This window comes from Zeugodacus cucurbitae, chromosome 2 (assembly GCF_028554725.1).
Source record: "Zeugodacus cucurbitae isolate PBARC_wt_2022May chromosome 2, idZeuCucr1.2, whole genome shotgun sequence".
Classification (NCBI taxonomy): Eukaryota; Metazoa; Arthropoda; class Insecta; order Diptera; family Tephritidae; genus Zeugodacus; species Zeugodacus cucurbitae.
This window is the reverse complement of record NC_071667.1, coordinates 56,655,244-56,671,212: the sequence shown is the minus strand read 5'-3', so window position 1 is coordinate 56,671,212 and position 15,969 is coordinate 56,655,244. Positions and strand designations below refer to the sequence as shown.

The following is a 15,969-nucleotide window of genomic DNA, read 5'->3' as shown; positions in this document are numbered from 1 at the left end:
GTATCATCTAAGCTCTCATATGAACTTTTATCGCTATTATTTAGGGTTGGTTGTCTTTTGTATTCAGTGTATGGATCAATTAGCTTTTGAAGACTGGTATTATTTTTTTCAGAATACCAAAGCTTTTCTATTGAAAGCTAATAAAGCTTTTATTGTATGGCTTTAGAAGCTTTCAGCTTCAGTTGATTTTATTGATGATTCTTTTTCTTTACCTTTCATAAATTATAGTGGGATGGTTTTAGGCGAATCCGATATATGAGATGAGCTCCTAAGTCATATGGGAATTGGGCGTGGTTATATCGGACTTCGCCCATTTTCAAGTTGCAACAGCAGGTTGTTCTGAAATATAAAATTTCAAATAAATGTGGGCATTGCCACGCCCATTGTATAGTTTTTGAACTAATCCACATTTAATAGCGTATTTAGACAGGAGCTAATTGATCAATTAATCGGCCTCTGCTCCATTAAAATGCTTATTAAAATCGATTTACCATACAAAATAAAATCTACATTTATCTTTTATTGAATTTTAATCGACTTTAAAATCAAATGCAACTTTGCGACTAAGACTTGATCAATTAATTTGGCTGTCTAAACGCTATCGTCAAACTCACATGATATAAACAACCGTTAGGTACAAAAAACATACCTTTTGCAACATGTTGCTAGAAAATAAAAATTACTATAAAGCTACTAACGTTTCATTCCTTTAAATGTAAAAAATATTGCAAAACTTCAAATTAAATTATTTAATTAAAATGTTGATTATTTACAATGTTCGCAAATTAATTAAGTACCTCTGGTAAACAAACCAACAACAACTACAAACTATTGCAAAAATTGGGTAAACATCGTCTTAGCATCTCTTTAATAACTGTAAAGATAATATTTCTATTTACCAAGATACATAACGATGATAACGGTGGATGATGGAGGAAGTAAAAATAAACGCAATAACTACAACCGAGCACAAATATTTGAATTTCATTGTAAGTCGCCGGGCATGTCTAATTAGTTGTACACGCATACAAATGCGTCAGTACCCATATTTATATTTGAATATACAGTATAGACAGCATTAAACAAACCGTGGCCTAAAGCTTAAATTTATTAAATACTGTTTTAAAATCAAATATTCAAGTGATCTGATAGTAATATTAGGGGGTGGAGTTGTTGAAAGGAAATTGTTATGGGTTTATGTTAATATTAAGGGCTCATAATTAAAGCTTAAATTAATTAATATATTTACAGGTGATAGCCTTTTCGCTAATTGAAAGCCCAGTTTTTGCCTTTCGCACAGCCGTTATATATTTTGTTTTTCACTGCTTATGTAGTAATTTGGTAATTCCCGCAGTGGGTAACAACACGCACAGTTGAATTCAGTTTCAACTCGATTTGTATTCGATTGAAAAATAATTACTACATAAATAAGACTTCGATTAATAAGAGTAATAACCGCTTCACACAGCCAAATTAATTGATCAATTAAAATGTTGATTGAGAAACCAGTTTTTGCCTTTTATACTGCTGGCTACTCGATAGCTGTTATACATTTTTGTTTTTGCTTTTCATAACAAGTTGGTAAGTTTCATCAGCTGATTGCTATTTTTAGCAGCGACTTCTACCGTCAATTAGCGTGAACAACAACTTGCAGAAAAATAATTAAAAATTAAGGTAGATTATTATTTTGTATGGTAAATCAGAGTTTTAATCGTTTAATGTTGTTGTTGTTGTTGTAGCGGTTATCTATCCCTGCCTGAAAAGAAGAGCATAAATCTAGTTGTCGTTGAAATCATCTAACGGGAGGGTAATTTCTACGGAAACACCCAAGTAGAAACAGCTTGGTAAGCAGTTCATTATGCTCCTCAATAGGCAGCATAATGGCCTCACTGTGAAGGTGTGTCATTGGTGACATCAAGAGACATCCTGTTGCTGTTCGGAGTGCAGTGTTCTGTCACATCTGTAGCTTCCTCTGCTGCGTGTCACTGCATCCAGGCGACCATACCGGCGCTGCCTAACTTCGTTTAATCGTTTTCGTTGACTTTACGGAATAGCATGTTGACATTGTCATAGGTAAGTGCCACTCTTAAATTTTTTCTTAACACGCACAATGACAAATCCAACATGCCAAATTTCTAGAAAATTACAACAATTGTTCAAAAACTTTTGGAACAAAATCATCGGTTTCAAAGTACCTGTCGTATGTTTATATTTTACCAATGTTTTTTTCGAAAATATTTCATAGCGGTCGATTAGTATTTGGTTAGCAAATATTTCCCTTCCGCCTTTTTGCCTTTTTAATTTTGCGACTATGTATAAAACGCTACAGAGCTCGTATCTAGCATAACAATATATCTTTGAAAGGTCTTGACGTAACTTACAAAACCACGCTATTCATGATTAGTTTAAATATTGCGTTCAACAGTTATAGACGTGTAAACATGGATTTCACGAATGCCGAAATTCGCGCTATTTTAAAGTTTTCCTTCGTTAAAGGCAAATCCGTTAGAGAAACGTTCCGTGAGGTTAATGGTATCTTGGGGGATGGTACTCTATCACTTCGAACTGCGGAGGAATGGTTTTGACGATTCAGAGCGGGTGAAAACGACACCATGGATAAGCCAGCCAACGAAAGACCAGTGACGACGACTACCGATCAAATCATGGAAAACATCGCGGTAGACCGACATGTGGCATCTCGTGACATCACCCAGGAGATGGCATGATTTTGTCGCAAAAAACCGTCTGGACCGAATCAACGCCAGCGATATGCTGCTGAAACAGAACGAACTCGACTCATTTTTGAAGCGGAGTGACTGGTGACGAAAAACGGATCACATATGACAATATCAAGCGAAAACGGTCGCGGTTGAAGGCCGGTGAATCGTCCCAATTCCAAACAGTGGTCAAGCCGGGATTGACGGTCAGGAAGGTTTTGCAGTGTGTTTGGTGGGATTGGAAGGGAATCTTCCACTACGAGCTGCTCCTATATGGCCAGATGAGAATGGTTTTTTGGAGTGCTCAAATAAAAGCGACTACAGTCTGTGAGTTCTATTTAGATCCAATACGTTTCACATTCCTCTCAAATCTAACAACTAACATTAAGTTAAACAATATTATGACATAAACATTTTATTCCAAATTTATCTCTCACATGATTTCACATTCATATATTAGACCAAGACAAATATAATAAGTTTTCATAATTTACTAATTAACAATTCTAATTTAAGGAAATAACGCAAACAATTTACTTTACACACAGTTTTTATCGCTCACATTCAAATATGATCGCATATCATAATGAGATAATATTAGGTTTTGAGAAGCTACTTTTTAGAGTTGAAGATTATAGTCTACTAATTAAAAAATTTGAAACTATAAGCCTCGTATATCAATAATGAACTTGTTTCATGTTCTATTTTGGAAATACTATTAATTCATAGTAGGCGTGTCACATAGGCGTGGCTTAAAATTCAGTATGGTATTCAAATTTTGAAAAGATATATGCTTATTAAATAAAAAAGGTTGGGTATGGTTTTGAAAAGAATTTTCACTATTTCACGTGGATCCACGAGTCTATTTTGGACGATCTAATAGAATTTATGCACATTTCAGCTTATTATACCCAGTGTTTCTAATATACGAATAAATATACTGACTAGTAGCTGCTAATTGCTAGTTCTAATTGTAAGAAAATATTAAACAAATGTTCTTTAGAATCGTTAAGAGATGCTAAATATGATATTCTTCACTATAATGAGTTCGATGAACAATGCAAACACAAGCGGTTTGTAATATAATAGAATATCGCTAATCAAATTTCTCACATATTTCATGGAGAAACGATTTACCTACTGGGTCTCCAACTAAAGTATAACATATTTAACTACATCTTCATCGCCGCCTGTCAACGCAATTTAACTACAAAATAATTATGTTAATATTTTTCGATTTAACGAAAAATCAATCATACAATTTGCTCAACGAGTTAACAGTTGATTTAAAGTGGTTCGATAATGTGTGAAATGTCGTGCAAATATTGATGCTCCCGGTAATAAAACAACATTACACAGCAAACAAGTGGCGACACAAACATACACACACACACACGTACTGGTTGTTGACAGCTGACAGTTGATTTCTCTTTTTTGTTACCATTTCGCTCAGCTCATGTGTTAGTAGCAAGTGTTGGAAGTACGAGACACATCAGCGCTGCCATTCAGTTAGGCGAAGCGTGTTCACAATCCTTTTGTGTTGATCTCTACAAATGTGTCACCTGTGGTTGCAGCGCATTGAATATTGTCTCTCCTCCAACTGCGCTCATTGCTTATCAGTTGTTTGTTTTATTCATTTTTAATATATTCACATATGTAAATTTGTTTGTTTGTTTGTTTTTATTTGCTCGCCTTGTTTATTTTGCACTGTCTGAACTATAATAATAACACAACGAGAGCAGCTCTTCTGCTCAGATGCTTCTTCATATCATTGTATCGCTGAGTAATCGCGTGCGCGATCTTCGTTTGTTGCTCACCTTTTCAGTAGTTCAGTTGTGGTTTTTAAACGCGTTCAATCGGTTCGCAGCGGTTGCGTAAATGTCGCCAGTCAACAGACACGCTCCTTGTCGCGGTACTTTATTGCTTCTCATATTGTTTATAGCGTTTTTGAACAAGTAGTTGAAATCTCAGAAATACTGAAGTAAGTTTGTGAAGATCAATTTTCTTTTCTAATTGTTGGTGGCTTTGCAGAGATAAGCGATATAAGAAGTTAGTGCATATTTAAAAAAAATTAATTCAGAACTTGTGAATGTGTGTGTCTTTATTAAAGATTTCAACGAGTATTACATTGTTCGTTTAATTTATAAAAGTCAACTGGAAATGACTCATCTTTTATATTTATAAATCGAAATATAATGCGTCAACAGCTAAAGGAACAAAGTGGACTTTGTTCTGACGTACAAAAAAATATATTTCTAGTTTAATTTTTCATCAATGTCTTTCCACTTTTCATTAAGGGGTTTCGTGGATTCAAAAAATTGATTTTTTGTTTATTGGGTTATTAATTTCTACAACATCTCAAGAATATTGTCTTAAATTTTTAAGTTGATCCGAATTATGGTTTCGGAGATATAGTCTTTGGAAGGTGTGAGCTCCAAGTCAGGTATTGTTGTTAATCAAAACTTTAAAGGCGTTTTTCTCGGAACCGTGTTTTCAAAATCGGCTGTCAAATTTTCTCGAAAACTACTCAACCGATCTTGATGAAATTTTGCACAGTTGTTCGAGATACAATTTAAAAAACAAATTGTCAAGCAAATTTGACCGAAATTTTTTTTTTTTTTTTTTGGAAAAATGTCTGCCAAAATTCCATATTTTACTTTTTTGTCTTTCCTTCGTTCAAGCACGAGGTGATGAGAATTGCATCGAAACTAATAAGTGTTCCTCGAGGACTACTAATCCTATGGCTCCTACTTTCATTATTAATATAGATATTGGGATTTGCTCAATAACATTGTGACCTTTCACAGAAAACTAAATTTTCAGGTCTTCAGAAAACTGTCTGAGTAAGGTTTACTTTACAGATTTGGGTATATGATGCGCGTCATCAGGATAGCGCACCCAAGCAGGCTTGGTTGATACCAAAAATTTTTTTTAAACTATTTGCATCAAAAAAGCTATAAAAGGACACACTACTAGTTTTTTCAAATCGTTTTCCATTTTGGGACGAAGAATTGTTTTATTTGTGGAGGAAAAATCTAAAATCGAAACGGTTCATGAATGTGGACTGTTTTTGCATAAAATGGGGCAAAAAGTGAGAAGGCATCGAAAAATAATTTTCAATTTTTTTTTTAAATAACGAAACTTATGAAAAGAGCTTCAAATATGGGTAATCGTATGGACCCTACTATTAGTACTCCTCGAGGAACATTTACCAGTTTCGGTACATTCTCATCTATTTAAGCTTCCTAAATAAGTTTCACTCCAAGCACCTATATAGTTAAATAATATAGTTAAAGAATATATATTCTGTCATATTGGAGGTTTTTAAGTGTTTCTATGTTCCGTAAAGAGGTCCGAAAAAGCGTTGAAACGACAAAATCTTCAGTTTATGTAACATTACAGAGGTGACTCACAACACGATCGACGAATTTTAAGTGTAAAAGATGGATTTCGGTAGGACAAGTTCAAATTCGAGTCTACAACTATGTCAAATTGCCTTTATAGTTAGTTATAGTATAAAAATAGTAGTACCTCATCCGAGCTCATCTCTAAAACTGAGAACTAATAACTAGATTAATGGTTATATTCCAGTATTTAGGCAATGAATTTGTTCTTGTATTCGTGTAATCTTACATCTAGTCCGAGTTCCGTGACTGAGTAGAAGACTATCAACTACAACGGCCACACTTCTCTCTAACTAACTTACTCTGAATGAAAGTGATGCTTATTGCAGCGGCAAATATTTTCCCAAAAATAATTCTGTGGAAGGTTACCGAGGCGACAGTTTCTGACCGTATACAAATCCACTCGGGTTAGGTAGACTACCCGACTATCATGATTGTAAAAGTTGTTAGTAAAACCAATCCAAGTTTGGACTGACTTCCCTGCTTCTTATAACCTTGCCTTTGACCATAACTGGGATATAGTAGACGTTTTCCAGCGAGAGCTGGAAATGTCTCATATAAATACGATATAATTTTACGAGCAGGCAACAAGGCTAAAAGGAACTCATCATCAGGTTTGACTAAATATTCAAGAAGATACTACTTATTATGGCTAAGTAGCACAGAAGAGGAAAAACTTAGTCAATAGTACATACTAGTCCTCATTACAATGGCATAAATTGAAATTATTTTTTCTGTTCGATTTTTTTTCTTTTCACCGCGATTTTCCACAATTTCTGCCGGTGGAAAGTTACCGCAAATTAATTATGCCGTATTTATTTGACAGAGAATTTATTGGTGGTGTATATACACCCGCATCGAATGATGACAAACAACAAATAATATGTATAAAAAATTAAATTAATCAACATGCAGATTATTATAATTCACACCTCATCAGAAGTGCTTGTTAAAAATTATTGTCGCGAGGTAAACCATGGAGGCGCCTGAAAGCGAACATAAATCAATTTATACGCGTGTGTGTGTGTTTTGTGCATAATATTGTCACATTGATCGATGCGAAAACCCAATAAATTCAAATATTTGCACAAACAAGTAACTGTTAATTGCAATATTTAATTTACACGCAATAAAAGTCAGAAATCAGAAATGGAAAACTTTCGTGAGGCAACACCTACTCGCACGCCTTTACGTAATCGGCTGTCTATGAAGCGGAAAATTGGTGTTGCGACATTTGACAGGGCCACTTCCGCTGCCACTGTCGCTGCGTCCGCATACACTTGCTGCGACAGCAACAGCAACGGCGACAGCTACAATGGAATTCAATTTAAATTATTAAGCGCGCGAAAATGCGCTGCAAGGAAACAAAATGAAGCCAATTAAGCGGCCAAAGTTGAGGTGCTACCTTGTGGTGTGGTGGTGGCATGAACGTGGGCGGAAGCAGTAGTTGCGCCAGCAGGTGGCAGGTGGCAGCGCTGTCTCAGTTGTTATACGAATGATGTTGCTGTTGTTATCATTGTTGTTGTTGTTATTAATATTATTATTGTTGTTGTTGTTGCTGTTACGGCTTTTGACACCCTCCACAGGCACGGTGTCGTGGTGTTGCCTCATTGTGGCAGGTGCGAAAAGTGGCAGCTAAGTAATCAGTGCTTATCAGCAGCTGACAATCTGTTTATGCCACTCGCCGCCACAATATGCCAGCGGGCTGTAGAAGCGTGTTTGCTCATGGAAGGGCAATAAAAGTTGAAGCGTTGCAAGGTTGCACCACTGCAGGCAACTAGCGCACAAAATCAGCTCTATTTAAAGGCAGACACAAGATAATGGCGCGACATTACAAAATGGAAAATATAGCAAAAATATGCAACACCGTTAGTTGTTAACAGTACTCACAACAGTTACGCCCGCTTAATAATGGCCAAGGGCGCGCACAACACTTTCATGCCACACACGGAGCTGATTGCGTTGCATTGCTTCCATTTGCATTTGCACACAATAAAATTCATGTTCTTTCTTGCCTTATTGCAGGAAAAGCCGCAGCCCCAGTGCAACGCTCGAAGTCTTTCAACGAAATGTCACAATACGACAATGCAACATCGCACCAAACAGTGGACGGTCAAAAAGCAGCAGTCAACGGCCAAGGGCAGGCTGGCGAACAAATGGAGGCGACACCACCGTCATCAGTGAATGCAACAGCAGCTGACAACTCCATAGAAATTGGAGTTGCGGGTGGCGGAGGTCCGCAAGCAAACGGCGCAGATCACGGCCATCATGATTACAAAGGTCCCAAGATGTAAGTGTTGGCATGTATAAGTTTATTTTAGATTGAATATTAAATAATGCTTTGGTATAGACCGTTTATCATATATTCGCAAGTGAATCTAGAACTAGAATTTACTGACTAAAACCGTACTCGATATTATACATTTTTTGTAAGATGTATTAAAAAAGATAGAAAAAGTTCTTATTGAAACTAAGTGTTTATTTTGGTAAAAGAACATATTTCAACAGATTTTTCATAAACTAAAGATTTTCTCATCGCGTATTCTTTGATAACACTTAAGTCCCAACTAAGCACCGCTCTCTCACTCCCACGGTTAAGACTGTGCGCTCTACCCATATTACAATTATTTGAACGTTTTTTTTATTCTCTCGTCTCGGTCGCGATATTAACTGCCTAACTATAGAACTCTCATCATACACACTTTTTAAAAATACTCTATTGAAGCACGATCAAATAATTGTTCCTATGCCCATATTACTTGTTTAAAATAATACTATTAACACTTTGACCACAATGCCATTTTCCCGACCAAAATCATTGTCAATTCTGAACTTTTTTATAGGAATGAGAACTAATAACTATGTGGCTGCATTTAAGCAATGAACTTGGTCTTGTATTCATGTAATCTTCCTTTAAACCTGAGTTCCAGGGCTGAGTGGAAGACTATCAACTACAACAGCTACACTTCTCATTTTGTGGTGGTAGGTTTATGGAAGGTTACCGAGTCGGCAGTTGCTGGCCGTATAAAAATTAGGGTTCATTCTGATAAGGTAGACTGCACTATTATAGTTGTAAAAGTAGTTAGTAAAACCGACCCAGATTTATATTGACCTCTCTGCCCTTCATTACTTTACCATTCACCATAACTGGGATATAATAGACGTCAAATAATTGTTCCTAGGCCCATCTTAAATAAAACAAAAACTACATGTCGCAGTATAATAACACCTCTGTTTATAACTGGAATTCTCGAAATATTCACATAGAATTTACAGAGCTTCGCCTAATCGATCAAAAAAAGGTTGCTTGAAAGAATGAAACAATATTGTCTTATTTACTCATCGGAGAAGCTACAGTTAGTTAATATACTTCATTTATTTATTTATTCATATTAAGAAGAAGAGCAAAAATACTGTAAGCGTTGTTCATAGTCTGAAATATAGAAAATAAAATTGATTGTATGGTTAAGATTGATCTGGCTAAAATTAAAGTATAAGGCTTCAGTTTTGAAAATCAATGCTGGTCTGATTAGCAAAAATCATCATCATATTCCCACTGGTGCAGAGTTTCAATGAGCTACCTAAATTATAAGAGCACACTCACCTTCGCAAAAACGGGCAGACCGATCTTGAAGAAGTTGGCAGCCTTCAAATTTGCCGGACGCTTCAAAAGTTCCATATATAAAATCATAAACTTGCGCGACGGTACATCAAATGTTGTCCAATCCGAGTTGAAGATATCATTTGTTAAAGCATTTGAATACTCATTTACCGCATCGCCATAGTGACAGGGCAAGAAAATTTGCAGAATCATCACTGAGGCAAATTGAATTGTGCTAATTAATATGCCAACATTTTCCATGTTGTCCATCTAAATATATCGGAAAAAATGGGTAAAGAGGTAAGAAGTTATGACAATTAAGTTCGAAATTATGGATTCATCAACGGATTTCTAGGTTCCTACTGCCGCTACCTGCCATACTGACTTGACAAAAGAAACACTCCTGTGTTAAGTAAAGAACTGTCTGACCAATAATTCAATACTACTCATAGTAATTAAAAAAAATACTACATTCCCGAAAATATATACATTTTTTGGGTTATAGAGTAGAGTTTAACTATTTTTATCCGATATTTACATACGGTACTTTTTGAAACACCTTATTTCTCATACACTCTTATCACTTTCAAAACTAATATTTTTGAGTTGTGGAAACTTACATGCTGCAGCCGATAACCACTAAAACATAGTATGAAAGCGCTGAGAACAATTTGTGCCAAAACGGGTACAGATACTAGGGCCTCACATTTCGTCGTCAATCTGTGAAGACACTCAATACAGAGAAATCAATTTTTTCAATATAAACTTGACCGGTTGAGATTGTGCCATACCGCTTCAGCTTCATATGCATTTGGAAAATCTCTGCCATTTGGTCAATAACTTCCGATTCATCTTCACCACCTCCATCTCGAACTCGCCCTTTTGTACTCTTCGGCCGTCGCAAAGCGGTCAAACGCCAACCGATCAATTTATATAACAGCGATAGGTGGAACATGAAGTAGCAGAAAATCATGTCCAGTGAAACATTAGAGATGCATGTAAGCAACATGCAAATACTGCTATAGGTCCATGCATACCAGTACTTACGCGGATGACGCCACTCAAAGGGTATATAAAAGTTGAAGGGCAAAATATAAACATCGGCCGGTGTTAACATAACACCGATGCAGCCGAACACCACCACGGCTAGGCTGCCTAGTATATAAGTGTAGGCGATGATGGCGAACGAACGCTGGGCGCGCTGCCACTTCGCCCTCTCGGACTGACGACGAAATGCATACATGGGCTCGTTGGCCAGCTCATCCATATAGCGCCAGGAAGCATTACGTAGACGCCAAATATGCAAGATCTTCACGACTAATGCAAATTCGGTCAACAGCACGTGAAGTACACTACTGATCTCCTCGAGTTCTTGCGACAATAACACCGCTGTAAACATAAGCGTAATGTAGGTGAATGAGATCGGCACGTGCAGTATTAAACCATGCGCACGCTGCAGTTTGAACAAGTATGATAGACGAGAGTTTGCGAGCTGACTGCTGTCTGCTGTCCACTGCCATAGACCGATTGCTTTGAGCGTAAAAATAATGAAACGCGCAGCAGAGATTCGCGAAATTGAAGTTGAGCTGTTTGATGAGCACTTTTTAGTCGCCATTCTCGGTTGGAATGTACGCAACTGATGGAAAATTGCACGCAAAAGCAGAGAATCGTATGGATTTCTGCTTTATATAAGGTAAAAGGTAAAAGTGCCCTTGGTTATTTAAATTAAAGCATCGTTAATGATTCAGCAACAGTTTTGTGTGGATATGTGGAACATTGACATGCAGTTAAGAAATGAAACCCAAAATGCGATAACAAATTGATATTTAATGAATAGTAGAGGTTGTACACTAGGTTCTCTTTATGCAATCAGATCTGAGCGAATAAAGAACAATTCTTCGTTAATACATAGACTTATCCCAAGTTATATTGCCAAAATTACAGTATTTGAACTTATAAAAACCGTACCAATTCAGTTGATGTTACAACAATCAACTACTATTTACAGTAACCATTTCTTCCAAAGCCCATTCAAAGCCCCCTTATTAGTGGAAGTAGGGTTTTAGTAGTCAACATACATAAAACAAAAAATTGCAAGACAGGAGATTTATTAGCCATTAAGCGAGAGAGATAATGTCTAAATGATCAATTCTTAGAAGTTTTGAAGCCAAAAGCGGAGACAAAAGACTCAACAAAGATTTTGGAAGTCGGAACTGACCATATAAATTAGACGCCTTAAACCCTTTTGGAACTAATAATGGCCTGCAAAGTGCAGATACTAATTGCAAAGGCAATGGTGTCTGGAATATGGATGAAATGCTTATCACATAGTTAACTCGATTATTTAGAAAGATAATAATAATCGGTTCAGGTGCTTCTGAAAACTCTTTGTCCTTTACTTGTGATGTGTGTGGAGTGTATTCTTGATTCAAAGTAGTGCCAAATGCGAAGTAAATTAAAATTGAAATAAAATTAGATTAATATTTTAAACCTAAATAATTTTCTTTTAAGTACCCAGTCTGAAGGATGAACTTTAAATTGTTTAGCCAACGTCTGCATATTTATCCAGGTTTTACTTTACCTACTGACAACGTTTGCAATTTTCAGCATTTACCTTCAACTAATTATAATACTTAATGTATTTCCGTATCGCTATGGAGAACGGTAGTAGAATCTGGTTTCAAGTGGCTAGAGGATTACTTAACAACTAATATTGTGTGAAAGGACTTACGTGTGCCAGTGTTTGTGTGTGTGCGAACAGTAATTGCAGTTATTAATTTAATTTAATTGGTTGCCACATAATTGTGTGTAATAATAGTAAATTAGTTGTACTGCATAAGCATTGTTGAATTTAATAAGAAACTTTAATTTTATAAATGAATTTAGAAAGATTTGTTGATATAATAATTATTAATTAAAAAATATATCAGTTCTTTAGTAAAATGCATATAATGAATGAGAAATATTGCAAAATGTTGGGAGAGTATAAAAAGCATTAGATAGCTAATGTCAAGTGACTTGCAGATGGCAACTGTCTACTGAACATCGTACGGAAGCTGTTAGACAGCTGTCAAATGGTGTCAGATGACAGCTGTCAAATGGTGTCACATGACAGCTGTCAAATGGTGTCACATGACAGCTGTCAAATGCAATTCGAATGACAGCTGTCAAATAAAAGTCAGTTTATGTTACGACGTTCTTCCAGTAATACGAGACATATCAAAATTATCGGGGTCCGAAAGAAAACTACAACTATTTATTACACTTTATTTATTTATTCATATTAAGAAGTAGCGCAAAAATACTATAAGCGTTGTTCATGGTCTGAAATATAGAAAAACAAAATGATTTTATATTAGGAACTTCTTTCCTTACAGCCTCAACTGTAATACAGTATTAAACTCTAGTTGCTGATCTTTTTCAATTTTATTTACATACCTTCGCAAAAACTGGTAGTCCGATATTGAAAAAGTTGGCCGCCTTTAAAGTTGCCGGACGTTTCAAAAGTTCCATATATAATATCATAAACTTGCGCGCCGGTACATCAAATGTTGTCCAATCCGAATTGAAGATATCATTTGTTAAAGCATTTGAGTACTCAGTTACCGCATTGCCATAGTAACAGGGCAAGAAGATTTGCAGAATCATCACTGAAGCAAATTGAATTGTGCTAATTAATATGCCAACATTTTCCATGTTCTTCATCTAAATATATTTAAGAGGAACATTTTTTAAACACATACGGCTTTTTCTATTGTGTTTAATCCAAAATCGAACTTGACCGATTTGACACTAAAATATGTCAGTTAAAGAAACTTACATGCTGTAGCCGATAACCACTAAAGCAGAGTATAAAGGCGCTGAGAATAATTTGTGCCAAAACGGGCACAGATACGAGGGTCTCACACTGTGTCGTCAATCTGCGAAGACAGTCAGTACAAAGGTATCAATTTTCTGTATTATAAACTTGTCTAGTTGATATTGTATCGTACCTCTTCACTTTCATATGCATTTGAAAGATCTCGATCATTTGTTTAGTTACATCTTGCGCACCCACATCAACGTATCCCATACTCTTCGGTCGTCGCAAAGCGGTCAAACGCCAACCAATCAATTTGTATAACAGCGATAGATGGAACATGAAGTAGCAGTAGATCATGTCCAGCGTTATGTTCGAGATGCATGTCAGCAATATACCAAGACTACTATAGGCCCATGCGTACCAGTACTTACGCGGATGACGCCACTCAAAGGGCACATAGTAGTTGAAGGGCAAAACATAGACATCAGCCGGTGTTAACATAACACCGATGCAGCCGAACACCACCACGGCAAGGCTACCCAGTATATAACTGTAGGCGATGATGGCGAACGAACGCTGAGCGCGCTGCCACTTCGTCCACTCGCACTGACGACGCAATGCGTACATGGGCTCGTGGGCAAGCTCATCCATATAGTGCCAAGCAGCGCTACCTTGTCGCCAAATATGTAAGATTTTCACGACCAAAGAGAATTCGGTCAGCAATATATGAAATACACTACTGATCTCCTCGAGATCATGCGATAATAACACCGCCGTAAACATTAACGTAATGAAGGTGAATGAGATCGGGACGTGCAGTATTAAACCATGCGCACGCTGCAGTTTCAGCAAGAATGGAATACCCGTATTTCCAAGATGACTGCTGTTCCCGGTCCATTGCCAAAGTCCGATTGCTTTGAGTGTAACAACAAGGTAGCGCGCACCATAGGTTCGCGACATTGAAGATGAGCACTCGTCTGCCGTCATTCTCGATTATAGTATACACGACTGTACAAAATTGAATGAATAATCCGGGGAAAAGTACAGTGCTTTATATAATTTATCATCCCTAAGGTGAATTGTACAAATATGCGTGTTTACAGCGAATCAAATCATCGAAATGTTTGGTCGTTAATAATTCGACAACAGTTTTGTGTTGATATTTGGAACAATCTGATAGAAGTAGGGAACCGTATCGAAATCTAGCAATATCTTGCTGTGCTATGATTAGCTCGAAAATATATAAATCGTAGAAGTCAGTTCATAAACAGAACTTCGGAACTTCGTCCTAACTAAGCAAAGCAACGTTAGAAATAACAACCCTCGGACTAATAAAATCCGTACCAAATCAATTCCTTTGGGGCGGTTATCGATAATGCCTAATGAAATCCTTCCACCAGAGTGCTTTTAACCTGGCTTTACATTACTTGCGCACATTTACCTTCAACTAATTATAATTCATAATGTATTTCCGTATCGATATCGTGAATGGTTCATCGCCTTTGTAGTGGAAACTCGCTTCAAGTGGCTAGAGAATTACTTAACAACTAATATTGTGTGCAAGGACTTCCTTGTGCCAGTGATGGTGTGTGTGCGAACAGTAATTGCAGTTATTAATTTAATTTAATTGGTTGCCACATAATTGTGTATAATAACTGTAAATTGGTTCTGCTGCATAAACATTGTTGAAATTAATAAGAAAATTGAAATTTGATAATCGAATTTTAAACGATTTGTTGATTTTCAGTTGATAAAACAAATACTTATCGAGAATTTATATTAGATCTTAGTAAAATGTTTAAGTGATTTATTGAAGTGTATTAATTTTCATAATCACAATAAAATAAAAACGCATTTTGTAATGTATTAGAGTTGAAAAGTGCCAACAGAAAAGTAAACAAATCAAGTAAGTAGGAGCCAAATTCGAGTACAACCGAATATTATGTACCCAAGCAAGTAGATTTATTGTATCTGGGAACATACATATATTAGCTCAACACCAAAAATATTTTTCATATATTTATAGCTATTAAAGCTACAAAAGAGCGCACAAATACATGGGGGTTAGACCAACGTCTGCAGTAGTCTCGTTTATATTGTATTGTAAATTACTTGATGGTCAAGAAGCCGTGTTGATCGCATTATTTCCAAGAACATATACTTATTTTGAAACAAATTGACCTCGTTTCGGCTACTAAGGTCTTTTAGTTCACCCCGTCTTTCCTTACATTATTATTATTATTTTATTCCGACATAATCGTTGCTTTTCTTAAGTAATCTTAAGAAATCAGTACTAGTATACTCTTCTTCGTAGAAGAGCTCATATAAAACCTATCAGACATATTTTTAACGATTAGCTCTCTGTTCTTTATTATAAGATTCACATTTTCTGGATTCGTGGAAATGAAGATGGCTTAGACGCTCTTACATACTCTTGTACTGCGA

The 15,969-nt window shown here is 36.3% G+C and overlaps 3 protein-coding genes across 4 annotated transcripts in view; 1 reads left to right on the top strand and 2 right to left on the bottom strand.

Moving 5' to 3' along the window:
- LOC105209509 (sodium/hydrogen exchanger 9B2) overlaps positions 1–15,969 on the top strand; it is a 76,006-nt gene that overhangs the window by 24,447 nt on the left and 35,590 nt on the right. Inside the window, exons 1-2 of one of the 2 annotated variants that reach the window (XM_054225751.1) lie at positions 4,491–4,698; positions 8,147–8,411. In XM_054225751.1, the coding sequence (XP_054081726.1) occupies positions 8,191–8,411 (221 nt within the window). In that variant the 5' untranslated portion in view covers positions 4,491–4,698; positions 8,147–8,190. Of the gene's footprint in view, positions 1–4,490; positions 4,699–8,146; positions 8,412–15,969 lie in introns of those variants that run through there. The other variant, XM_054225750.1, reaches the window with a different exon arrangement.
- LOC114803654 (odorant receptor 94a-like) lies at positions 8,784–11,512 on the bottom strand. Its single transcript, XM_029038553.2, has 4 exons — positions 10,514–11,512; positions 10,343–10,442; positions 9,726–9,992; positions 8,784–9,554 (listed from the first exon to the last, which is right to left on the bottom strand). The coding sequence occupies exons 1-4, from the start codon at positions 11,335–11,337 to the stop codon at positions 9,501–9,503; spliced, it is 1,245 nt and encodes a 414-aa protein (XP_028894386.2). The 5' UTR covers positions 11,338–11,512; the 3' UTR covers positions 8,784–9,500.
- Positions 12,870–15,377, bottom strand: LOC114803650 (odorant receptor 94a-like). Its single transcript, XM_029038520.2, has 4 exons — positions 13,715–15,377; positions 13,543–13,642; positions 13,161–13,427; positions 12,870–13,046 (listed from the first exon to the last, which is right to left on the bottom strand). The coding sequence occupies exons 1-4, from the start codon at positions 14,509–14,511 to the stop codon at positions 12,993–12,995; spliced, it is 1,218 nt and encodes a 405-aa protein (XP_028894353.2). The 5' UTR covers positions 14,512–15,377; the 3' UTR covers positions 12,870–12,992.